Raw genomic sequence first — 24,631 nt, 5'->3', positions numbered from 1 at the left:
ACCCCATGGCCACCACCGGCCCCACGGCCAGCACCGGCCCCATCCTGCAGTGGCCGAGTGGCACGGGCGCCCCATAGCCAGCACCGGCCCCATGGCCAGCACCGGCCCCATCCCACCGTCCCCGTCTTGCGGTGGCCGAGTGGGACGGGTGCCCCATAACCAGTGCTAGCCCTATGGCCAGTGCCATCCCCATCCGGCAGTGGCTGAGCAGGATGGGCACCCCATAGCCAGGACCGTCCCCGTCCCACTGTCCCCATCCTGTGCTGGCCGAGGGGGCCGGGTGCCCCATAGCCCGCACTGGCCCCATCCCGTGGCGGCTGGGCGGGCTGGTAGCCCACCCAGTGGGACGGGCACCCCAAACCAGTGCTGTCCCCGTTCCGAGGTGGCCAAGCAGGTCAGGCACCCCATCGCCAGCACCGTCCCCATCCCACCGTCCCCATCCCGCGGTGGCCAAGCAGGATGGGTGCCCCGTCACCACCACCGTCCCCATCCCGCGGTGGCCGGCGCCGTCGCTGACCCCCCCTGTGCCCCCCCCACCCGCAGACGGGGTCCACAGCGCGACGGCCCAGTGCACGCTGCGGGTGACGGTGATCACGGACGAGATGCTGAGCAACAGCATCACCCTGCGCTTGGCCGACATGTCCCAGGAGCGATTCCTCTCCCCCCTGCTCAGCCGCTTCCTGGAGGGGGTGGCGGCCGTCCTGGCCACCCCCCGCCACCGCGTCGTCCTCTTCAACATCCAAACGGACACGGACGTGGGGACCGCCCGTATCCTCAACGTCAGCCTCTCGGTGCTGCTGCCCGCCGCGGGGCACGGCGCCCGCTTCTTCTCCTCCGAGGAGCTGCAGGAGCGGCTCTACCTCAACCGCTCGCTGCTGGCCGCCATCTCGGCCCAGCGGGTCCTGCCCTTCGACGACAACATCTGCCTGCGCGAGCCCTGCGAGAACTACATGCGCTGCGTCTCCGTCCTCCAGTTCGACAGCTCGGCGCCCTTCCTCGCTTCCGACACCATCCTCTTCCGCCCCATCCATCCCGTCACCGGCCTGCGCTGCCGCTGCCCGCCCGGCTTCACCGGCGACTACTGCGAGACGGAGATCGACCTCTGTTACTCCAGCCCCTGCGGCAGCAACGGGCGGTGCCGGAGCCGCGAGGGCGGCTACACCTGCGAGTGCCACGAGGATTTCACCGGTTAGAGCCCGGCGCCTCCCTCCCTCCCTCCCTCCGCCGTCCCTGGTGTCACCTTGCCCCCTTCCCCTTCAGCCCTCCAGCGGCGGTCCCGTCCTCGCGGTGTCCACCCCTTCATCCCTTCGGCCAGCTCCTCTTCAGCCCTCCGTCACCCGTCCGTCCTGTCCTCGTGGTGTCCGTCCTCACCGTCCCTTCCGCCAGCTCCCCTTCGACTGCGCCTTCCTCAGCTGTGTCCCCATCGGCCGTCCCCGTCACCCCTTCTTCCTCGTTCCCGCCAGCTCTCCATCCCTCCCTCGTCCTTCCCCCAGCAGCCCTTCACCCCACGCCCCCTCAGCCCCCATCACCCGCCCCTTCCTCAGCTCTCTCCGTCGTCCGTCCACGTCGTCCTTCATCCCGCTCCCCTTCAGCCCTCCGTCGCCTGTCCCTTCTGGTGTCCCTCCATCATCCATCCCCGTCATCCCTTCGTCCCGCTCCAGTCCTCCATCATCCATCCCCGCCAGCCTTCATCCCGTTCCTCATCTATCTTCAGCCTTCCTCACCTATCCCTTCTGCTGCTGGCCCGCCACCATCCATCGTGGCCATCCCTTCATCCCGCTCCCCTTCAGCCCCCCGTCATCCCTTCCTTCCTCAGCTGTCCCTCCGTCGGCCATCCTCCAGTGTCCGTCCCTCTGGCCGTCCCTCCTCCATCCCTCCTCCGTCCCTCTGTCCCTTCATCCCTCTGTCCCTCCGTCTCTCCTCCATCCCTCCTCTGTCCCTCCATCCCTCCTCCGTCCCTCCTCCATCCCTCCGTCCCTCTGTCCCTCCGTCCCTCCTCCATCCCTCTGTCCCTCCATCCCTCTGTCCCTCCGTCCCTCCGTCCCTCCTCCGTCCCTCTGTCCCTCCATCCCTCCATCCCTCCCACCCATCTCTCCGTCCTCCCTCCCTCCATCCTCCCCTTTGTCTCCCACACCTTTATCTTCCTCCTCTTCCATCTCTCCACCTTCCTCCCCCTCTCGCCCCTCTCCCCCTGCCCCCTCTCCCTATTCCCCCTCCCTCACCCCCTCCCGTGTCCCCCCCCGCCCCCCCATCACCCTCCATGGCTGGTCCCCTGTCCCTGTCCCCTCTGTCCCTCCAGCCCAGTGTGGTCCCTGCAGGAGGTTGGCAGGGGGACGGGGACACTGGTGGGGGCAGAGCCGGGGGGACACCCTGGGGACAGCCTGGGGTGCGGGGACACCCTGTCCCCACTGCGGTGGCCCGGCCAGCTGCTCCCCGCCATGGCTGGCCTTGGGCAGGGGGACACAAACCACGGTCACTGGGAGACTGGTGGCACTGGGGACAGCCCCCCCCCCCCGCCCTGGGGACCCCTTGGCACCCCCAGCCCCCACGGGACCCCCGGGTGGGGGGGGTGCCAGCTGGTGGGGGAGGGGATGCGGGGGGGGGGGGGGCTTTCGCTCGGTTGCCATGGAGACGGGAGGCGGTTGCCACGGCGATGGAGCTGGGGATAAAGCCGCTCTGGAGCTGATGGGGGGGGGGGGGGGGGAGAGGGGATCCCCACCCCCCCTTTTGGGGGTCCCGGGGGTGCCCGGCGCCCTGGGCGCGGTGCCGGGTGCCAGCTGGGCCTCGCGCAGGGGAGCACTGCGAGCTGAGCGCCCGGGGGGGCCGCTGCGCCCCGGGGGTCTGCCGCAACGGGGGCACCTGCCTCAACCTGCTGGTGGGGGGGTTCCGCTGCCAGTGCCCCCCCGGGCACTACGAGAAGCCCTTCTGCGCCATGAGCACCCGCAGCTTCCCCCCGCGCTCCTTCCTCACCTTCCGCGGCCTCCGCCAGCGCTTCCACTTCACCCTCGCCCTGACGTGAGCCCCGGGGGGGCGGGGGGTGAGGGGTGGGGGGTGCCCCCTTGGCATCATCTGGGGCGATGGGGTGGGGGGTGATGGGTGTCCTGTGGGCAATGGGGTGCTGGGTGCCCCGTGGGCGTCATTTTGGGGTGGGGGGTGCTGGGTGCCCCGTTGGCATCATCTGGGGTGGGGGGTGATGGGTGCCCCGTGGGCGTCACCTGGGGTGGGGGGGGATGGGTGCCCCGTGGGCGTCACCTGGGGTGATGAGGTGTGGGGTGATGGGTGCTCCGTTGGCATCACTTGGGGCGTGGGGTGCTGGGTGCCCCATAGGCATGGCCGGTGCAAGGGGGTGTGGGGCGCTGGGTGCCCCGTTGATGTCATCTGGTGGGTGCCCCACGGACACAGTGTGGGGGCAATGGGGCAGGAGGTGGTGGGCACCCCACGGGCATGGGCAGGAGCAATGGGACAGGGGACAGTGGGGCACCCTGCGGGCACAGGGTGGGGGCGACGGGGTGGGGGGTGACCCCTTGGCACGGGGGCAGTGGGGTGGGGGGCACCCCATGGGCGCGGGGTGACGGGTGCCAGTGTATCCCGGTGGGCACAAGGTGGTGGGGCACGGGGCAGGCCAGGGAGCTGTGGGGTGACGGGGCATGCTTGGGGGGCACGGCGGGGGGCAGGGGGGTGATGGGCAGGGCCCGGCGCTCGTCCCCGCACCAGGTTTGCCACCAAGGAGCGGGACGGGCTCCTGCTCTACAACGGGCGCTTCAACGAGAAGCACGACTTCGTGGCGCTGGAGATCGTGGGCGAGCAGGTCCAGCTCACCTTCTCGGCAGGTACGGGCACCGCGCCCGCCGCGCCCTGGCACGGCATCCCCGGCATTCCCTCCCAGGCATCGCACTGCAGCACCGCCTGGCACCGCATCCCTGGCACTGCATCCTGGGCATCATGTCCCTGGCACCGCGTGCCATGTGTTCCCTGGCGCCGCGTCCTGGGCGTCCCATCCCTGGCACTGCATCCCCTGGGTTACACCCCGGCACTGCATCCCCGGCACTGCATCCCCGGCACTGCATCCCTGGCACTGCATCCCACGCCGTGCATCGCCGGCACTGCCTGGCACTGCATCCTGGGCATCATGTCCCTGGCAATGTGTGCCATGTGTTCCCTGGCGCTGCCTGGCACTGCATCCCGGGCATCACATCCCTGGCACTGCATCCCTGGCACTGCATCCCACGCCGTGCATCGCCGGCGCTGCCTGGCACTGCATCCTTGGCACTGCATCCTGGGCATCATGTCCCTGGCACTGCCTGGCACTGCATCCTGGGCATCCCGTCCCTGGCGCTGCATCCCCTGTGTTACACCCCGGCACTGCCTGGCACTGCGTGCCACCCTCTACGTCCCTGGCACTGCATGCCTGGCACGCGTCCTGGGTATCACATCCCTGGCACTGCCTGGCACTGCATCCAGGGCATCACATCCCTGGCACTGCATCCCTGGCACTGCATCTCACGCCGTGCATCGCCGGCACTGCCTGGCACTGCATCCCCGGCACTGCATCCCGGGCATCGTGTCCCTGGCACTGCCTGGCACTGCATCCCAGGCATCACGTCCCTGGCGCTGCATCCCCTGTGTTACACCCCTGGCACTGCACCCCGGGCATCCCGTCCCTGGCCCTGCCCCGTGGCACTGCAGCCCTGGCACCCCCATCCCTTCGCCCCCTCCCCGTGCCCCCTCCCCGGGCTGTGCCCGCTGCCCGACCGCTGGTGCCCGCAGGCGAGACCACCACCACGGTGTCACCCTTCGTGCCGGGCGGTGTCAGCGACGGGCAGTGGCACCGGGTCCAGCTCCACTACTACAACAAGGTGGGGGCACCCGGGGGGCACGGGGGGGGGGGGCGAGGTGAGGTTTGGGGGGACGGAGGAAGAGGGTGTGGAGGGGAGCAGGGTTGGGGGGGTGGAGGAAGAGGGGAGGGAGGGATGGAGGGGAGCAGGGTGGGATTTTGGGGGGACAGAAGAAGAGGGGATGGAAGGGAGCAGGGTGGGGGTCTGGGGGGAAGGAGGGGATGGAGGGTGGGGATTTGGGGGGACGGGGATGGAGGGGATCAGGGAGGGGGTTTGGGGTGATGGAGAAGGAGGGGAGGAAGGGAGGGAGGGTGGGGGTTTGGGGGACGGAGGGACAGAGGGATGGGGGAGCAGAGCGGGGGTTTTGGGGGGAGAGAAGAAGAGGGGATGGAGGGGAGCATGGTGGGGGTTTGGGGGACAGAGGGCTGGAGGGTGGGAACTTGGGGGGCTGGAGGGGTGGGGGAGCAGGGTGGGGGTCTGGGGGCCGGAGGGCAGCAGAGCTGGAGGGAAGAGGGAGGATGAGGAGCGGGATGAAGGCTGCGGGGCCGGGGGGCAGCACGGCTCCCGCGGCTCAGGCGTTGTCCCCAGCCGGTGCTGGGGCGGTCGGGGCTGCCCCAGGGCCCCTCGGAGCAGAAGGTGGCCGTGGTGACGGTGGACGACTGCGACACCGGCATGGCCCTCCGCTTCGGCCCCGTCCTGGGCAACTACTCCTGCGCCGCCCAGGGCACCCAGTCCGGCAGCAAGAAGTAAGGGTGGGGGGTCCCTTGGGGTCCCCATGGGGGGGGGGTTGGGGGTCCCTCGGGGTCCCCATGGGTTGGAGGGTCCCTTGGGGTCCCCATGGGTGGGGGGGCTGGGAGTCCCTCGGGGTTCCCATGGGTTGGGGGGCCCCTTGGTGTCCCCATGGGTGGGGGGGCTGGGAGTCCCTCGGGGTCCCCATGAGTTGGGGGTTCCCTTGGGGACCCCATGGGTGGGAGGGTTAGGGGTCCCTCGGGGTCCCCATGGGTTGGGGGTCCCTTGGTGTCCCCATGGGTAGGGGGGTTAGGGGTCCCTCGGGGTCCCCATGGGTTGGGGGTTCCCTTGGGGTCCCCATGGGTGGGGGGGTTGGGGGTCCCTCGGGGTCCCCATGGATTGGAGGGTCCCTTGGGGACCCCATGGGTGGGAGGGTTGGGGGTCCCTCGGGGTCCCCATGGGTTGGGGGGCCCCTTGGGGTCCCCATGGGTGGGGGGGCTGGGAGTCCCTCGGGGTCCCCATGGGTTGGAGGGTCCCTTGGTGTCCCCATGGGTGGGGGGGTTGGGGGTCCCTCGGGGTCCCCATGGGTTGGGGGGTCCCTTGGTGTCCCCATGGGTGGGGGGGTTGGGGGTCCCTCGGGGTCCCCATGGGTTGGGGGTTCCCTTGGGGACCCCATGGGTGGGAGGGTTGGGGGTCCCTCGGGGTCCCCATGGGTTGGGGGTCCCTTGGTGTCCCCATGGGTAGGGGGGTTAGGGGTCCCTCGGGGTCCCCATGGGTTGGGGGTTCCCTTGGGGTCCCCATGGTTGGGGGATTGGGGGTCCCTCGGGGTCCCCATGGGTTGGGGGGTCCCTTGGTGTCCCCATGGGTGGGGGGGTTGGGGGTCCCTCGGGGTCCCCATGGATTGGAGGGTCCCTTGGGGACCCCATGGGTGGGAGGGTTGGGGGTCCCGCGGGGTCCCCATGGGTTGGGGGGCCCCTTGGTGTCCCCATGGGGGGGGGGGCTGGGAGTCCCTCGGGGTCCCCATGGGTTGGGGGGTCCCTTGGTGTCCCCATGGGTGGGGGGGTTGGGGGTCCCTCGGGGTCCCCATGGATTGGGGGGTCCCTTGGTGTCCCCATGGGTGGGGGGGTTGGGGGTCCCTTGGGGTCCCCATGGGTGGGGAGGTCCCTTGGTGTCCCCATGGGTGGGGGGGCTGGGAGTCCCTCGGGGTCCCCATGGGTGACGGTGGGTGCTGCAGGTCGCTGGATCTGACGGGGCCGCTGCTGCTGGGCGGCGTGCCCACCCTGCCCGAGAGCTTCCCCATCCGCAGCCGGCAGTTCGTGGGGTGCATGCGGCACCTCCACATCGACCAGCGCCCCATCGACATGGCCGCCTTCATCGCCAACAACGGCACCCTGCCCGGTGGGGGGCACGGGGGGACAGGGGGTGGCGGGCAGGGGTTATGGGGCTGGGGACGGGAGGGGGATGGGGGGGGCTGTGCCCACTGGGTGGGGGGCTGGGGGTGCCGGGGATATGGGGCTGTGCCCCCTGGGCGTGGGGTGGGGTGTGGGGTCAGGGGGGCGCCAGCGCTGTGGGGTTGGAGGGGGATCCAGGGGGCAGGGGGCTGGGCAGTGCTTGGGGGTCTCTGTGCCCCATGGGCATGAGAACATGGGGTTGGGGCCTGCCAGGGCTGTGGGGCTGGATGGGGGTCCAGGGGGCATGGGGGGCTGTGTCCCCTGGGCGTGGGGACATGGGGTCGGGGGGTGCCAGGGCTGGAGGGGGATCAAGGGCACGTGGGGCCGGGGCAGTGCCGGGGGTCTCTGTGCCCTTTGGGAATGGGACTGGGGCGTATGGGGCCAGTGGGGTGCCAGGGCGTGGGGCTGGACGGGGGGTCTGGGGGTGGCACCGTGCCAGCGCCGTGGGGCCGGGGAATGGTCTGGGGGGTCTGGAGCGCCCAGGGGTCTCGGTGCGCCCAGGGCATGGGGACGTGGGGCTGGGGCACGGCAGGCCGTGGGGCTGTCTGGGGCGGCTGGGGTCCCAGGTGATGGGGGGGGGGGGGGGGTGCGAGCCCCATGCCCCCCCCCCCCGACCCCCCCAGGCTGTCCTGCCAAGAAGACGCTGTGTGACGCCGGCACGTGCCACAACGGTGGCACCTGCGTGCACGAGTGGGACAGCTTCAGCTGCCGCTGCCCGCTGGGCTTCGGGGGCAAGACCTGCCAGGAAGGTACCGGGGGGCACCGGGGTGGGCATGGCGGGGAGGGGGGGGGGTCTGGGGGGAGGGGGGGGGTCAAGCACCCAGCCCGCGCCCCGTCTCCCGCAGAGATGGCGAGTCCCCAGCGGTTCCTGGGCAGCAGCCGGGTGTCCTGGAGCGGGCTGGCACTGCCCGTCACCCTGCCCTGGCACCTGGGGCTGATGTTCCGCACCCGCCACCCCCGCGGGCTCCTGCTGTGGGCCAGCGCTGGCCCCCGCGCCACCCTCACCCTCCAGGTGTGCCCCACGGCGGGGGGGGGGGGGGGGCACGGGGGGGTCGGCATGGGGGTATTGCCCTGGGGGCAGTGCCAGGGGGGGATGTTGTCCTGGGGGGGTCCTGCCCTTGGGGGGGGTCCTGCCCTTGGGGGGCGTATTGCCCTGGGGGGGTATTGCCCTGGGGGGGGGGGGGGCAGTGCCAGGGGGGTGCCACCCCTGGGGGGGGGTATTGCTCTTTGGGGGGTGTTGGCCTGGGGGACAGGGCTGGGGAGAGGGGGATGTCCCCCTTGAGGGGGGGCTGCCCCCAGGGGGGCCGTGGGGTGGTGCGGGGCATATTGCCCTGGGGTGGGGGGCAGTGCCAGGGGGCGCGACCCTTGGGGGGGGGGGTATTGCCCTTTGGGGGTTGTTGGCCAGGGGGACGGTCCCAAGGGGGATTCTCCTGGTGGGGGGGCTGCTCCTGGGGGGGTATTGCTCTGGGAGTATTGCCCGGGGGGGGGTTATTGCCTGGGGGAGGGGGTATTGCCCGGAGGGGGGGATATTGCCCTGGGGGGTTGTATTGCCTGGGGGGGTTATTGCCCGGGGGGGGGGGGTATTGCCCTGGGGGGGTATCGCCCTGGGGGGGTATTGCCCTGGGGGCAGTGCCAGGGTTGCCCCCCCGGGGCGCGGGGGCACTGAGGTCCCTCTCGGCAGCTGAGCGAGGGGCAGGCGGAGGCGGGCGTCTGGCAGGGGGGCTCCCGCCTGGCCTGGCTGCGGCTGCCCCACGCCAAGGTCAACGACGGCGACTGGCACCACCTCCAGCTGGAGCTGCGGGGGGCCCCCGGCCGGCCCCCCCCCGCCACCCTCCTCCTCCTCGCCCTCGACTACGGCCGCCACCAGGTAGGGTGGGACCCCGGGGGGAAACTGAGGCACGGGGTGGGCACGGGGTGGGCACGGGTTGGGCACCCCACCCCGCTCCCCCCGTGGGTGTCCCCGTGGCACCCACGGGTGTCTGAGTGTCGTGTCCCCCCCCCCGTGCCCGCAGGCGGTGGCTGACGTGGCCGGGGAGCTGCAGGGGCTGCGGCTGCGGACGCTGAGCGTGGGGGGGCTGGCGGGTGACGGTGGCACCGTGGAGCAGGGCTTCCGCGGCTGCCTGCAGGTACGGGCGCAGGCAGGGGGGTGGGCAGGGGGACTTGGGCATGGGGGGGCCGTGGGACGTTGGGCACAGGGAGGCTGGCAGAGGGGCGGGGGGTTATGGGCACGGGGACGTGGCACAGGGCGTGGGGACGTGGGCGCGGCGGTGGGGGGCACGGGCACAGGGACGTGGGCGCGGAGCGTGGTTAAGGACATGGGGACGTGGGCACAGGGCATGGGGACGTCGAATGGGGACAGGGGCATGCGTAGGGGTGTGTGTATGGCATGGGGACACGGGACATAACGGGCAGGGGGACATCGGTTGCATGTCGGGACGTGGGCACAGGGACGTGGGCATGGGCACAAGGCACGGGGACATGGGACGTTTGGGCAAAGGGACATGGGGCGTGGGGACAGGGGACATATGGGCACAGGGGTGGTGGCAAAGGGGCAGTGGGGTATGGGCATGGGGACGTGACATTGGCCGTGGGGACATGGGCACAGCGGTGAGGGCCATGGGCATGGGCACGGGGGCATGGGGACAGGGCGTTGGCATGGGGACACTGAATGGGGACAGGGGGCCTATGGGCACAGGGAATGGGGACAGGGGACCTGTGGCAGGGGGACGTGGGGTGCATGTGGGGACATGGACATGGGGACGTGGGCACAGGGACGTGGGTACGGGCACAAGGCACAGGGACACGGGGCGTTTGGGCACAGGGGATGGGTACGGGCACAGGGACACGGGGACGGGGACGTGGGGACGGGGGGCACAGGGCTGCGGGGGCACAGGGACGTGACCCTGGGGCCTGGGCACGGGGACAGGGATGCGGGCAGGGGGACACGGGCGTAACTCCTGGGGGGGGCATACGGGCACGGTGACGTGGGGACGGGGTGGCAGCGGGGGGGGTCTCGGGTTCCAGCGAGGGAAACTGAGGCGCGGCGGGGGGGTGACGATGCGGCGGTGACGCAGGGCGTGCGCGTGGGCGAGACGGCGGCCAGCGCGGTGGCACTGAGCGTGGCGCAGGCGGCGCGGGTGAACGTGGAGGGGGGCTGCGCCCTGCCCGACCCCTGCGACTCGGGGCCCTGCCCCCCCCACAGCTCCTGCAGCGACGACTGGGACAGCTTCTCCTGCCGCTGCCACCCCGGTGAGCGCCCGCGGGGTGCCACCCCCTTGTCACTGTCCCCAGGGCACTGCCACCCTCCCTGGGCACCGCCACCCCCATCACTGTCCCCAAAGCACTGCCACCCTCCCTGGGCACTGCCACCCCCTTGTCACTGATCCCATGCCACCGCCACCTGCATCACTGTCCCCAGGGCACTGCCACCCCCTTGTCACTGTCCCCAGGGCACTGCCACCCTCCCTGGGCACTGCCACCCCCTTGTCACTGATCCCAGGGCACTGCCACCCTCCCTGGGCACCGCCACCTCCATCACTGTCCCCAGGGCACTGCCACCCCCTTGTCACTGTCCCCTGGGCACTGCCACCTCCATCACTGTCCCCAAGGCACTGCCACCCTCCCTGGGCACTGCCATCCTGTCACTGTCCCCAGGGCATTGCCATTCCCTTGTCACACTCCCCAAGACACTGCCACCCTCCTTGGGCACTGCCATCCCCCTGTCACTTGGGTGCCACCACCCTCCCTGGGCACTGCCACCTCCATCACTGCCCCAGGGCACTGCCACCCCCTTGTCACCCTTCCTAGGACACTGCCACCCTCCCTTGGCACTGCCACCCCCGTCACTGTCCCCAGGGCGCTGCCACTCCCTTGTCACTGTCTCCAGGGCACAGCCACCCTCCCTGGGCACTGCCACCCCCTTGTCACTGTCACTTGGGCACTTCCCCCCTGTCACTGACCCCAGGGCACTGCCACCCCCTTGTCACACTCCCCAAGGCACCGCCACCCCTGTCACTGTCCCCACGGCATTGCCACCCTCCCTGGTGACACCCACTCCCTACAATGTCCCCAACCGTGCCCGTCCTCGTGCCCAGGCTACTTCGGTGACAGCTGCGTCAGCGCTTGTGCCCTCAACCCCTGCCAGTCCCCGGCCACCTGCGCCCGCAAGCCGGGCTCGGCGCACGGTTACACGTGCGAGTGTCCCCAGGGTCACTTCGGTCCCTACTGCGAGCACAAGTGAGTGGCAGGGAGGGACGGGCACGTGCGAGTGTGACAAGCGCCCGTCGCACTTGCGTGTGCCCGTCCCTCGTGCTGGGCTGGGGGTGGGCGCGCGAGGGGGCACGGTGGGCGTGCGAGGGGCAGGCTGGGCACGTGGTGCCCGTGCAAGAGCTGTAGCGGGTGTGCAAGGAGCACGGTGGGTGTGCAAGAGCTGTAGTGGGTGTGCAAGGAGCACGGTGGGTGTGCAAGAGCTGTAGCGGGTGTGCAAGGAGCACGGTGGGTGTGCAAGAGCTGTAGTGGGTGTGCAAGGAGCACAGCGGGTGTGCAAGAGCTGTAGCGGGTGTGCAAGGAGCACGGTGGGTGTGCAAGAGCTGTAGTGGGTGTGCAAGGAGCACAGCGGGTGTGCAAGAGCTGTAGCGGGTGTGCAAGGAGCACGGTGGGTGTGCAAGAGCTGTAGCGGGTGCGCAAGGAGCACAGCGGGTGTGCAAGAGCTGTAGCAGGTGTGCAAGGAGCACGGTGGGTGTGCAAGAGCTGTAGCGGGTGTGCAAGGAGCACAGCGGGTGTGCAAGAGCTGTAGCGGGTGTGCAAGGAGCACGGTGGGTGTGCAAGAGCTGTAGCGGGTGTGCACGGAGCACGGTGGGTGTGCAAGAGCTGTAGCGGGTGTGCACGGAGCACGGTGGGTGTGCAAGAGCTGTAGCGGGTGTGCAAGGAGCAGAGCGGGTGTGCAAGAGCTGTAGCAGGTGTGCAAGGAGCATGGTGGGTGTGCAAGAGCTGTAGTGGGTGTGCAAGGAGCACAGTGGGTGTGCAAGGAGCACGGTGGGTGTGCAAGAGCTGTAGTGGGTGTGCAAGGAGCACGGTGGGTGTGCAAGAGCTGTAGCGGGTGTGCAAGGAGCACGGTGGGTGTGCAAGAGCTGTAGCGGGTGCGCAAGGAGCACGGTGGGTGTGCAAGAGCTGTAGCGGGTGTGCACGGAGCACGGTGGGTGTGCAAGAGCTGTAGCGGGTGTGCAAGGAGCAGAGCGGGTGTGCAAGAGCTGTAGCAGGTGTGCAAGGAGCATGGTGGGTGTGCAAGAGCTGTAGTGGGTGTGCAAGGAGCACAGTGGGTGTGCAAGGAGCACGGTGGGTGTGCAAGAGCTGTAGTGGGTGTGCAAGGAGCACGGTGGGTGTGCAAGAGCTGTAGCGGGTGTGCAAGGAGCACGGTGGGTGTGCAAGAGCTGTAGCGGGTGCGCAAGGAGCACAGCGGGTGTGCAAGAGCTGTAGCGGGTGTGCAAGGAGCACGGTGGGTGTGCAAGAGCTGTAGTGGGTGCGCAAGGAGCACAGCGGGTGTGCAAGAGCTGTAGCGGGTGTGCAAGGAGCACGGTGGGTGTGCAAGAGCTGTAGCGGGTGCGCAAGGAGCACAGCGGGTGTGCAAGAGCTGTAGCAGGTGTGCAAGGAGCACGGTGGGTGTGCAAGAGCTGTAGTGGGTGTGCAAGGAGCACGGTGGGTGTGCAAGAGCTGTAGCGGGTGTGCAAGGAGCACGGTGGGTGTGCAAGAGCTGTAGCGGGTGTGCAAGGAGCAGAGCGGGTGTGCAAGAGCTGTAGCAGGTGTGCAAGGAGCATGGTGGGTGTGCAAGAGCTGTAGTGGGTGTGCAAGGAGCACAGTGGGTGTGCAAGGAGCACGGTGGGTGTGCAAGAGCTGTAGTGGGTGTGCAAGGAGCACGGTGGGTGTGCAAGAGCTGTAGCGGGTGTGCAAGGAGCACGGTGGGTGTGCAAGAGCTGTAGCGGGTGCGCAAGGAGCACGGTGGGTGTGCAAGAGCTGTAGCGGGTGTGCACGGAGCACGGTGGGTGTGCAAGAGCTGTAGCGGGTGTGCAAGGAGCAGAGCGGGTGTGCAAGAGCTGTAGCAGGTGTGCAAGGAGCATGGTGGGTGTGCAAGAGCTGTAGTGGGTGTGCAAGGAGCACAGTGGGTGTGCAAGGAGCACGGTGGGTGTGCAAGAGCTGTAGTGGGTGTGCAAGGAGCACGGTGGGTGTGCAAGAGCTGTAGCGGGTGTGCAAGGAGCACGGTGGGTGTGCAAGAGCTGTAGCGGGTGCGCAAGGAGCACAGCGGGTGTGCAAGAGCTGTAGCGGGTGTGCAAGGAGCACGGTGGGTGTGCAAGAGCTGTAGTGGGTGCGCAAGGAGCACAGCGGGTGTGCAAGAGCTGTAGCGGGTGTGCAAGGAGCACGGTGGGTGTGCAAGAGCTGTAGCGGGTGCGCAAGGAGCACAGCGGGTGTGCAAGAGCTGTAGCAGGTGTGCAAGGAGCACGGTGGGTGTGCAAGAGCTGTAGTGGGTGTGCAAGGAGCACAGCGGGTGTGCAAGAGCTGTAGCGGGTGTGCAAGGAGCACGGTGGGTGTGCAAGAGCTGTAGCGGGTGTGCACGGAGCACGGTGGGTGTGCAAGAGCTGTAGCGGGTGTGCAAGGAGCAGAGCGGGTGTGCAAGAGCTGTAGCAGGTGTGCAAGGAGCATGGTGGGTGTGCAAGAGCTGTAGTGGGTGTGCAAGGAGCACAGTGGGTGTGCAAGGAGCACGGTGGGTGTGCAAGAGCTGTAGTGGGTGTGCAAGGAGCACGGTGGGTGTGCAAGAGCTGTAGTGGGTGTGCAAGGAGCACAGTGGGTGTGCAAGGAGCACGGTGGGTGTGCAAGAGCTGTAGTGGGTGTGCAAGGAGCACGGTGGGTGTGCAAGAGCTGTAGTGGGTGTGCAAGGAGCACGGTGGGTGTGCAAGAGCTGTAGCGGGTGCGCAAGGAGCACAGCGGGTGTGCAAGAGCTGTAGCGGGTGTGCACGGAGCACGGTGGGTGTGCAAGAGCTGTAGCGGGTGTGCAAGGAGCAGAGCGGGTGTGCAAGAGCTGTAGCAGGTGTGCAAGGAGCACGGTGGGTGTGCAAGAGCTGTAGTGGGTGTGCAAGGAGCACAGTGGGTGTGCAAGGAGCATGGTGGGTGTGCAAGAGCTGTAGCGGGTGTGCAAGGAGCACGGTGGGTGTGCAAGAGCTGTAGTGGGTGTGCAAGGAGCACGGTGGGTGTGCAAGAGCTGTAGTGGGTGTGCAAGGAGCACGGTGGGTGTGCAAGAGCTGTAGCGGGTGCGCAAGGAGCACAGCGGGTGTGCAAGAGCTGTAGCGGCTGTGCACGGAGCACGGTGGGTGTGCAAGGAGCACGGTGGGTGTGCAAGAGCTGTAGCGGGTGTGCAAGGAGCACGGTGGGTGTGCAAGAGCTGTAGCGGGTGTGCACGGAGCACGGCGGGTGTGCAAGAGCTGTAGCGGGTGCGCAAGGAGCACGGTGGGTGTGCAAGGAGCACGGTGGGTGTGCAAGAGCTGTAGCAGGTGTGCAAGGAGCACAGCGGGTGTGCAAGAGCTGTAGCGGGTGTGCACGGAGCACGGTGGGTGTGCAAGGAGCACGGTGGGTGTGCAAGAGCTGTAGCAGGTGTGCAAGGAGCACGGTGGGTGTGCAAGAGCCGTGGTGGCCGTGCAAGGGACAGGGTGGGCACACGGAGGGCACGGTGGGCGTGCAAGGGGCACAGTGGGCGTGCAAGAACTGCGGTGGGCGTGCAAGGGGGGCACGTGGGGGGCACGGTGGGCGCGCAAGGGGCACAGCGGGTGCGCGAGAAGTCACGGCGGGCGCGCGAGGGTGCGGTGGTTGTGCAAGGGCAGGGTGGGCGTGCAAGAGCCGCGCCGGGCGCGCAAGGGGGGGGCACGTGGGGGGCACGGCGGCCGCGCGAGGGACGGGGCGGGCGTGAGACGGGCGTGGCGGCGGCGGCGGGGGCCGTGCCACGCCGTGCCACGCCGTGCGGTGCCGCCCGGGCAGGGAGGCCCAGCCGTGCCCGCGGGGGTGGTGGGGCCACCCCACCTGCGGCCCCTGCAGCTGCGACGTCGCCAAGGGCTTCGACCCCGACTGCAACAAGACGACGGGCGAGTGTCGCTGCAAGGTCAGGCCCCGGCCCCCGCGGGGACAGCCGTTCCCGGCGCCCCGTGCCCGCGGCGGCCCCAGGGGACGGTGACCCCCCCGAACTGTGCCCCCCCCAGGAGAACCACTACCGGCCGGCGGGCAGCGACTCCTGCCTGCTCTGCGACTGCTACCCCACCGGGTCCCTGTCCCGCCTCTGCGACAGCACCAGCGGGCAGTGTCCCTGCAAGGCCGGCGTCATCGGCCGCCACTGCGACCGCTGCGACAACCCCTTCGCCGAGGTGACGGCCAGCGGCTGCGAAGGTGGGTGCCGGCGAGCGGGTGCCACCGCTGTCACCCCGCTGTCGTCCTGCTCTCACCCGCCGTCACCCTGCCGTCACCCGGGGTGCCGGCGACCGGGTGCCACTGCTGTCAACCTGCTGTCACCTCTGTCACCCTCTGTCACCCTGGGTGCCGGCGACCGGGTGCCACTGCTGTCACCCTCTGTCACCCTCTGTCACCCTGGGTGCCGGCAACCGGGTGCCACTGCTGTCACCCTCTGTCACCCTGCTGTCACCCTGGGTGCCGGCGACCGGGTGCCACTGCTGTCAACCTGCTGTCACCTCTGTCACCCTCTGTCACCCTGCTGTCACCCTGGGTGTCAGTGACCGGGTGCCACTGCTGTCACCCTCTGTCACCCTCTGTCACCCTGCTGTCACCCTGGGTGCCAGCGACCAGGTGCCACTGCTGTCACCCTCTGTCACCCTGCTGTCACCCTGTCTCAACCTGCTGTCACCCTGGGTGCCAGCGACCGGGTGCCACTGCTGTCACCCTCTGTCACCTTGCCGTCACCCAGGGTGCCGGCGACCGGGTGCCACTGCTGTCAACCTGCTGTCACCTCTGTCACCCTCTGTCACCCTGGGTGCCAGTGACCGGGTGCCACTGCTGTCACCCTCTGTCACCCTGCTGTCACCCTGGGTGCCAGTGACCGGGTGCCACTGCTGTCACCCTCTGTCACCCTCTGTCACCCTGCTGTCACCCTGGGTGCCTGCGACTGGGTGCCACTGCTGTCACCCTCTGTCACCCTCTGTCACCCTGGGTGCCAGTGACCGGGTGCCACTGCTGTCACCCTCTGTCACCCTCTGTCACCCTGCTGTCACCCTGGGTGCCAGTGACCGGGTGCCACTGCTGTCACCCTCTGTCACCTTGCCGTCACCCGGGGTGCCAGCGACCGGGTGCCACTGCTGTCACCCTCTGTCACCCTGCTGTCACCCTGTCTCAACCTGCTGTCACCCTGGGTGCTGGTGACCAGGTGCCACTGCTGTCACCCTCTGTCACCTTGCCATCACCCGGGGTGCCAGCGACCAGGTGCCACTGCTGTCACCCTGCTGTCACCCCAGTGTGACACCCTGCTTTGCCCCGCAGTCAACTACGACAGCTGTCCCCGTGCCATCGAGGCCAACATTTGGTGGCCCCGGACCCGCTTCGGGCTGCCCGCCGCTGCCCCCTGCCCCAAGGGATCCATCGGTAGGTGGGGGGACACGGGGACGGGGTGGGGGGGTGGCACCGTGGTGGCACTGCAGGGATGGGGTCGGGGGGGGTGATGCCATGGTGGCACCACTGAGATGGGGGGGACACGACACCGTGGTGGCACTGCTGGGACGCTGCTGATGCCAATGGTGGCACTGCTGGGATGGGATGGGGGGTGACACTGCGGTGGCACCACCGGGATGGGGTCAGGGAGGTGACGCCATGGCGGCACCGCTGAGATGGGGTGGGGGGGACACTTTGGTGACAGCTGGGAGGGGGATGGGGGGGGTGACACCATGGTGGCACCACTGGGCCAGGGCTTGGGGGGGGTGATGCCACAGTGACACTGCCGGGATGGGGTGGGGGTGGTGACACCAGGTTGTCACTACTGGGGCAGGGCAGCGGGGGGTGACACAGCGGTGGCACTGCTGGGACGGCGCTGGGGTGGGGCGGCACCGCGGTGGCATTGCTGGGACGGAGCTGGGGTGGGGTCACCCGGCGGTGTCACCGCTGGGCCGGGGCAGGGGTGGTGACACCGCGATGTCACTACTGGGTGGGACAGGGCAGCGGGGGGGTGACACAGCGGTGGCACTGCTGGGACGGCGCTGGGGTGGGGCGACACCGCGGTGCCATCGCTGGGATGGGGCTGAGAGGGGGTGACACCACAGTGGCACTGCTGGGGTGGGGTGACCCCGCGGCGTCACCGCCGGGCCGGGGCAGGGGTGGCGACGCCGCGGCGTCACCGCTGAGCCGCCGTCCCCGCAGGCACGGCGGTCCGGCACTGCGACGAGCACAAGGGCTGGCTGCCCCCCAACCTCTTCAACTGCAGCTCCCTGGCCTTCGCCGCCCTCCGGGGCTGGGTGAGCGTCGGGGCGGGGAGGGGGACGGGACGGGGACGGGGACGGGGACGGTGCCGCCGCCGCCGCGTCCCCGCTGACGGTGCCACCCGCCAGGCGGAGCGGCTGGCGCGTAACGAATCGGCGCTGGACCCGGCGCAGTCGCGACGCGTGGCCCTGCAGCTGCACGATGCCACCCGCCGCACCGCCGCCTACTTCGGCAGCGACCTGCGCCTGGCCTACCGCCTGGCCAGCCGCCTGCTGCAGCACGAGAGCGCCCAGCGCGGCTTCCGCCTGGCCGCCACCCAGGACGTCCACTTCACCGAGGTGGGGCCCGACGCCGGGGTGATGGGCGACCTCACGGCGGCGGGGGGCGGCGGCGGTGTAGGTGCGGGAGCCCGGACGCCGGGGTGATGGGCGACCTCTCGAAAGGAGCCGGGGTGCCCCCTCCGTGCCTCGGACTGCAGGGGAGCGTGGGCTGGTGGCAGCAGGCCTGATGCCGGGGTGATGGGCACCCTCATGGGGAGGGAGGGGGGGGGTGTTGGTGCAGAAGCCCAGACGCCGGGGTGATGGGCAGCCTTTCGAAAGGTGCCAGGGTGCCCCCTCCGTGCCTCGGACTGCAGGGGAGCGTGGGCTGGTGGCAGCAGGCCTGATGCCGGGGTGATGGGCACCCTCATGGGGAGGGGGGGGGGGTGTGTTGGTGCAGAAGCCCAGACGCCGGGGTGATGGGCAGCCTTTTGAAAGGTGCCAGGCTGTCCTCTCCGTGCCTTGAGCTGCAACGGAGCATGGCAGCAGGCCCAACACCAGGGTGACGGGCACCCTCATGGGTGAGCTCGTGCAGGAGCCCAGACACCAGGAGGATGGGCAGCCTTTCAAAAGGGGCTGCGTGCCGGGGCAGGGCACGGCCGGGAGCAGCTGGCGGTGCCGGGGTGCTCCCTCCATTGCCTGAGCCGCGGGGAGGGGGGTGCGGGAGCCCAGATGCCAGGGTGACGGGCACCCGGCGGCACTGCCCACCCCTGCCCGTCCCGGCAGAACCTGCTGCGGGTGGGCAGCGCCCTGCTGGACGCCAGCAACAAGCGGCACTGGGAGCTGATCCAGCAGACGGAGGGGGGCACGGCCTGGCTGCTGAAGCACTTCGAGGACTACGCCAGCGCCCTGGCGCAGAACATGCCCCAGACCTACCTCAGCCCCTTCACCATCGTCACCCCCAACATCGGTGAGCGGGGACCCCCGGGGACGGGGACAGGCGTGTGCCGGGTGCTGGGGACCTGTGTGTGCTGCGGACGTGGGCGTGGGTGTGCCTGGGGACACGCGTGTGCCCAAGGACACGTGTGCTGGGGACGTGGGCTTGCATGTGCCTGGGGGACACGTGTGTGCTGGGGACACGTGTGTCCACAAGGACATGTGTGTGTCTGGGGGACATGTGTGCCCAAGGACACGCGTGCTGGGGACGTGGGATTGCGTGTGTCTGGGGGACACGTGTGTCTGGGGACATGTGTGTGCCTGGGGACATGTGTGCTGGGGACATGGGCTTGCATGTGTCTGGGGGACATGTGTGTGTGCCTGGGGACATGCGTGTGCCCGAGGACATGTGTGTGCCTGGGGGACATGTGTGCCCAAGGACACGTGTGCTGGGGACGTGGGATTGCGTGTGTCTGGGGGACACGTGTGTCTGGGGACATGTGTGTGCCTGGGGACGTGTGTGCTGGGGACATGGGCTTGCATGTGCCTGGGGGACACGTGCCTGGGGACATGTGTGTGCCTGGGGACATGCGTGTGCCCGAGGACATGTGTGTGCCTGGGGGACATGTGTGCCCAAGGACACGTGTGCTGGGGACATGGGCTTGCGTGTGTTTGGGGGACATGTGTGTGCCAGGGGACATGGACACGTGTGTGCCTAGGGGACATGTGTATGCCTGGGGACACGTGTGCCCAGGGGACATGCGTGTGCCCAAGGGCACATATGTGCTGGGGACATGGGCATGTGTGTGCCTGGGGACACGCCTGTGCCTGGTGACGTGGACACGTGCAGCCTGGGGCCGTGCGCACCGTGCCCCCCGCTGTGTGTGCCCAGGGGACACGCGTGTGCCCAGGAACATGGGCACGTGCGTGTGTGCGCACTGGGGATGCTGCCACGCGTGTGCCCAGGGGACCCGTGCCCGGGGACCCGCACCATGGGTGCTGGGGGATGTGGGTGCCGTGGGTGCCAGGCACAGGGGGTGCCGCGGGACCCCTGGGTGACGCGGTGCCGCAGTGGTGTCGGTGGTGCGGCTGGACAAGGGCAGCTTCGCGGGTGCCCGGCTGCCGCGCTACGAGGCGCTGCGGGGGGAGAAGCCCCCCGACCTGGAGACCACCGTCATCCTGCCCGACAGCGTCTTCCGGCCCCCCGAGGGCAGGCGTGAGTCCCGGGGGGGGCATGGGGGGGACGGGGGGGGCTGGCACAGGCTGGGGGGAGGGGGGACCCCAGCACATCCGTGGGCTGGCAGGGTTGGGGACCCCAGCGTGGGGCTGGCAGGGTTGGGGACCCCAATGTGGCAGTGGGGATGGCAGAGTTGGGGGGACCCTGGAAGGGGGCTGGCAGGATTGGGGACCCTGGCACGGCCATGGGGCTGGCAGGTTTGGGGGGACCCTGGTATGGCCGTGGGGGTGGCAGGGTTGGGGACCCCAGGATGGGGCTGGCAGGGTTGGGGGGACCCTGGTATGGCCGTGGGGGTGGCAGGGTTGGGGATCCTGGCATGGGGCTGGCAAGGATGGGGGGACGCCAGCGTGTCCGTGGAGCGGGCAGAGTTGGGGACCCTGGTGTGGCCATGGGGCTGGCAGGGTTGGGGACAGTGGCACGGCCATGGTGCTGGCAGAGCATCGTGCCAGCCCCCTGCCCGCGCACCCCAGACCCCTCCGCTGGGCACGGGCAGCCACCGCAGGGCGCGGGCGGGCAGGAGGAGGAGGAGGAGGATGAAGATGAAGAGACTGCAGAGGAGGAGGAGGAGGAGGATGAGGATGAGGAGGAGGAGGAGGAGGAGGTGACCCTGGTGACCCGGCAGAAGCGCCACCCGGCACTGGGCGAGGGCCAGGCCATCGCCAGCGTCATCATCTACCGCACCCTGGCCGGGCTCCTGCCCGAGCAGTACGACACCGACAAGCGCAGCCTCAGGTGCCCGCGGGCCGGGGGGTGCCCGTGGGGTACCCAAGGGTGGGGGCACGGGGGGCTGGGGAGGGTGCCCGTGGGGTGCCAGGGCAAGGGAGCGCATCTGTGGGGTACTGGGAGATGGGGGGCCACGGGGGTGCCCCCAGGGTGCCCAGGGATCCCCGGGGAGGGACTGGAAAGGGTGCCCGTGGGGTGCCCGTGGGACTGGGGGGGGGGACAGGGTGGGTGCCCATGGGGTACCCAAGGATGGGGGACGCAGGGGGCTGGGGAGGGCGTCCGTGGGGTGCCAGGGCAAGGGAGCGCATCTGCGGGGTACGGGGACGCTGGGGACAGGCGGTGCCCCCAGGGCATCCCCGGGGAAGGGGACCCACGGGGCGCTGGGAGATGGGGGGCCGGGGCAGCGAGAGGGGCGGGGAGGGCGCCCGTGCCGGGGTGGGGGCCCTGACCCCGGTGCACCCCAGGGTGCCCAAGCGCCCCGTCATCAACACGCCGGTGGTGAGCATCAGCGTGCACGCGGCGGGGGCGCGGGCACCGCGGGCGCTGGCGAAGCCCATCACCCTCCAGTTCCGGCTGCTGGAGACCCAGGAGCGCTCCAAGCCCATCTGCGTCTTCTGGAACCACTCCCTGCTGTGAGCCGGGGGACAGGGACAGGGACAGGGACACCGGGAGGGGGACAGGGGACGTGGGGACGGGGCGGGGTGGGTGCCCCGACGGGCAGGGAGGGGGTGGCACATGGTGGGTGTCGCCGCCTTGTCCCTGGGAGTCACGGGCGGGTGGCGTGGGGACGGGGCCGTGCCCAGCAGCCCTGACCTTGGTGGGTGACATGGGGACGGGGTCACGCTGGGCAGCCCAGAGCCTTGTGGGTCACACGGGGACGGGGCTGTGGGGTGGCGTCCCTGGCACGGGGACAGGACGTTAGGGTGGCAGCCCTGTCCCTGGTGCCGCGGGTGGGTGTCAGGGACGGGGTGCCGGTGGGCGTCCCCGGGTGGGGTGGGTGTCCCGGGCGGTGGCTGAGGGTGCCGGTGCAGGGCGGGCGGCGCGGGCGGCTGGTCGGCGCGGGGCTGCGAGGTCGTCTTCCGCAACCGGAGCCACGTCAGCTGCCAGTGCCACCACCTGACCAGCTTCGCCGTCCTCATGGACATCTCCCGCCGCGAGGTGGGACACGGGGGACACGGGGACACGGGGGACACGGGGGACATGGGGACACGGGGGGGACCTGGGGCGTGGGGGTGACCCGGGGACAGGGCCCTGGCGTGGGGACATGGGGCACATGGGGGGCAGGGTTGGCAGGGGACATGTGGGGACCAGGCTGGGCAGGAGGTGCCACGCCGTGGGACGGGGCTATGGGGTGGCAGGGGCGGGGCTTGCGGTAAAGGGAGGGGCCAGATGGTGGGCGGGGCTTGCCAGAAGGGGCGGGGCAAGTGTGGTGGGGTCAGGGATGGCGGTGTGGGTGCCCGTGGGGGTGGGGCCAAGGAAGGTGGGTGGGGCTCCCATGGGGCGGGGCTGAACAGGGTGGGTGGGGTTCCCAGGGGGCGGGGCTGAGTAATGTGGGCGGGGTTTCCCAGCAGCAGGGCCAGGCCCTGTGTGCCTGTAAGGAGGGGGCGGGGCGGGGGCGTGTCCCCCGGAGGGCGTGTCCCCCGGAGGGCGTGTCCCCCGGGGCGCACGGCCGGCACATGGCGGGCGTGTGCCGACGGGTGCCGGTGCCACAGAACGGGGAGATCCTGCCGCTGGCAGCGCTGACCTACGCCTCGCTGGGCGTGGGGCTGGCGGGGCTGCTGCTGGCCGTGCTGGCGCTGGGGGGGCTGCGGGGGCTGCGCTCCAACCGCCACAGCATCCGCCGCCACGGAGCCACCGCCCTGCTCCTGGCCCAGCTCGTCTTCCTGCTGGGCATCAACCAGGCCGACCTCCCGGTGCGCGGCCAGGGGGCGGGGACAGCGAGGGGGCGGGGCCGGCACGGGCCGGGGGGCGGGGCTCGGGTGGGAGGGGCAGTCAGGGCTTGGGGATCCCCCCAACAAGGGGTCCTGGTGGGTGGGGCTGAAGTGGGTGGGGCTAAGCGCTGGGCGGGACCAGCCGGGGGGCAGAGCCATGGTGGGCTGGGCCTAAGAGGGTGGGGTCCCAACGGGGGCGGGGCCTCTCGAAGCAGGTGGGGCCTGTCAAGGGGGTGGGGGCTCTCAAAGGGGTGGGGCCTCTCAAAGGGGGGGGTCCCAAAGGGGGGGTGGGGCTCCAGTGAGGGGCGTGGCTTTCACGGGCAGGGCTGCAGAGGGGGCGGGGCTCCACGGGAGTAGTGCATGAGGTTTGCATGAGCGGGGCTCCCGTGGGCGGGGCGGGTGTGGGTGTGGCAGCAGGGGGCGGAGCTCCAGGGGCAGTGCATGCGGGTTTTGTGGGCGGGGCTCCCGCGGGCGTGGGTGTGTCGGGGCGGGGCAGTGACGTGCGGGGCGCAGCTGGCGTGCACGGTGGTGGCCATCCTGCTGCAGTTCCTCTACATGAGCGCGGTGGGCTGGGCGCTGCTGGAGGGGCTGCACCTCTACCGGCGCCGCAGCGAGCCCCGCCACGTCGACCGCGGGCCCATGCGCTTCTACCACGTCCTGGGCTGGGGGCTGCCCGCCTTCATCACGGGTGAGGACACGCCCACAGAGCCGGGCCCCGCCCCCTGGCCCTGACCCCGCCCCTTGGGCCTAACCCCGCCCCCTGGAGAACCCGCCCCCAGACACCCGCCTCCACCTGGGCCAACACCTTCTGGGTGGCCACGCCCCCTTCTGGCATCTGGCCCCACCCCTGCCTCACCTCCCCCAATCAGCCCGGTGCAGGGTGGGGCCACTTCCCTGTGTAGCACCGCCCCACCCCAACAGCATAGCCCCGCCCCTGAGAGTATAGCCCCGCCCCAATGAGCATAGCCCCGCCCCCAAGAGCGTAGCCCTGCCCCTAAGAGTATATCCTGCCCTGACATCTTGGCCCCGCCCCAAGAGTATAGCCCCACCCTCATCCACCATAGCCCCGCCCCCAGAGCATGGCCCTGCCCGGCATCTTAGACACACCCCCAGGGCCATAGCCCCGCCCTCACCCGGCATAGCCCCGCCCCCAAGGGCATACCTGCCTCCCCAGCCCTGCCCCACCCGCGCGTCGTTCCATGCCCCGCCCCGCCTCAGCCCCGCCCCTCCCGCCTTAGCCCCGCCCCCCGCGGCTCGGCCCCGCCCCTGAGCCGTGCCTGTGCGGGCAGGGCTGGCGGTGGGGCTGGACCCCGAGGGCTACGGCAACCCCGACTTCTGCTGGCTCTCCATCCACGACAGCCTGGTCTGGAGCCTGGCGGGGCCCATCGCCTGCGCCGTGGCCGTGCGTATGGGGGGCCGGAGGGGGGCCCGGGGCACCCATGGGTGCCCACCCCCAGCCCGCTCACCCCTCTTGCCCCCGCAGGTCAGCATCTTCTTCCTGGTGCTGGCGGCCAGGGCCACCTGCGCCACCCCGCAGGGCTTCGAGAAGAAGGGCACGGCGTGAGTCATCCGGGCGGTGGGGCACCCGTGGGTGGCAGGGGGGGCACGGGGTTCTGGGGCACCTGTGGGTGGCAGAGGGGCATGAGGGGGCTGGGGCACCCATGGGTGGCAGGGAGACACAGGGCTCTGGGGCACCCATGGGTGGCAGGGGGACACGAGGTTCTGAGGCACCCATGGGTGGCAGGGGGGCATGGGGGGACTGGGGCACCCATGGGTGGCAGGGAGACACAGGGTTCTGGGGCACCCATGGGTGGCAGGGGGACACGAGGTTCTGAGGCACCCGTGGGTGGCAGGGGGGCATGGGGGGGGCTGGGGCACCCATGGGTGGCAGGAGGGCACGGGGTGCATGGGTGCCCCTGGTGTCAGGGTGCCTGGCCGTCATGGGTGCTCCGCTCCCTTCATGTGCCCCTGCCACCCTACGGGTGGCAGGGGCACATGAAGGGAGCGGAGCACCCATGGGTGGCAGGACAGACACGGTGCCCACGGCAGGGGAGGCGGTGTGGGTGCCCGTGGGGCAGCG

General features: G+C 70.3%; 1 protein-coding gene across 2 annotated transcripts in view; it reads left to right on the top strand.

The window, feature by feature from the left end:
• Nucleotides 1-24,631, top strand: part of CELSR2 (cadherin EGF LAG seven-pass G-type receptor 2) — a 36,342-nt gene that overhangs the window by 5,220 nt on the left and 6,491 nt on the right. For both annotated transcript variants that reach the window (XR_012778477.1, XM_075521665.1), the window contains exons 2-27: nucleotides 544-1,188; nucleotides 2,793-3,015; nucleotides 3,715-3,830; nucleotides 4,768-4,856; nucleotides 5,424-5,581; nucleotides 6,799-6,962; nucleotides 7,639-7,764; nucleotides 7,861-8,027; nucleotides 8,697-8,882; nucleotides 9,028-9,141; nucleotides 10,090-10,264; nucleotides 11,110-11,251; nucleotides 15,035-15,155; nucleotides 15,253-15,436; nucleotides 16,538-16,639; nucleotides 17,408-17,502; nucleotides 17,596-17,805; nucleotides 18,511-18,694; nucleotides 19,733-19,876; nucleotides 20,368-20,629; nucleotides 21,085-21,252; nucleotides 21,652-21,778; nucleotides 22,333-22,533; nucleotides 23,065-23,239; nucleotides 23,841-23,953; nucleotides 24,035-24,111. Coding sequence is in view for 1 of the 2 variants with exons in the window: in XM_075521665.1 (XP_075377780.1) it covers nucleotides 544-1,188; nucleotides 2,793-3,015; nucleotides 3,715-3,830; nucleotides 4,768-4,856; nucleotides 5,424-5,581; nucleotides 6,799-6,962; nucleotides 7,639-7,764; nucleotides 7,861-8,027; nucleotides 8,697-8,882; nucleotides 9,028-9,141; nucleotides 10,090-10,264; nucleotides 11,110-11,251; nucleotides 15,035-15,155; nucleotides 15,253-15,436; nucleotides 16,538-16,639; nucleotides 17,408-17,502; nucleotides 17,596-17,805; nucleotides 18,511-18,694; nucleotides 19,733-19,876; nucleotides 20,368-20,629; nucleotides 21,085-21,252; nucleotides 21,652-21,778; nucleotides 22,333-22,533; nucleotides 23,065-23,239; nucleotides 23,841-23,953; nucleotides 24,035-24,111 (4,468 nt within the window). In the remaining variant the exon portion in view is untranslated. The remainder of the gene's footprint in view (nucleotides 1-543; nucleotides 1,189-2,792; nucleotides 3,016-3,714; nucleotides 3,831-4,767; nucleotides 4,857-5,423; nucleotides 5,582-6,798; nucleotides 6,963-7,638; nucleotides 7,765-7,860; nucleotides 8,028-8,696; nucleotides 8,883-9,027; nucleotides 9,142-10,089; nucleotides 10,265-11,109; nucleotides 11,252-15,034; nucleotides 15,156-15,252; nucleotides 15,437-16,537; nucleotides 16,640-17,407; nucleotides 17,503-17,595; nucleotides 17,806-18,510; nucleotides 18,695-19,732; nucleotides 19,877-20,367; nucleotides 20,630-21,084; nucleotides 21,253-21,651; nucleotides 21,779-22,332; nucleotides 22,534-23,064; nucleotides 23,240-23,840; nucleotides 23,954-24,034; nucleotides 24,112-24,631) is intronic.

The sequence above is a fragment of the Mycteria americana genome, chromosome 20 (assembly GCF_035582795.1).
Source record: "Mycteria americana isolate JAX WOST 10 ecotype Jacksonville Zoo and Gardens chromosome 20, USCA_MyAme_1.0, whole genome shotgun sequence".
Taxonomy (NCBI): Eukaryota; Metazoa; Chordata; class Aves; order Ciconiiformes; family Ciconiidae; genus Mycteria; species Mycteria americana.
The sequence above is the reverse complement of the archived record's forward strand: the minus strand, read 5'-3'. Positions and strand labels throughout refer to the sequence as shown.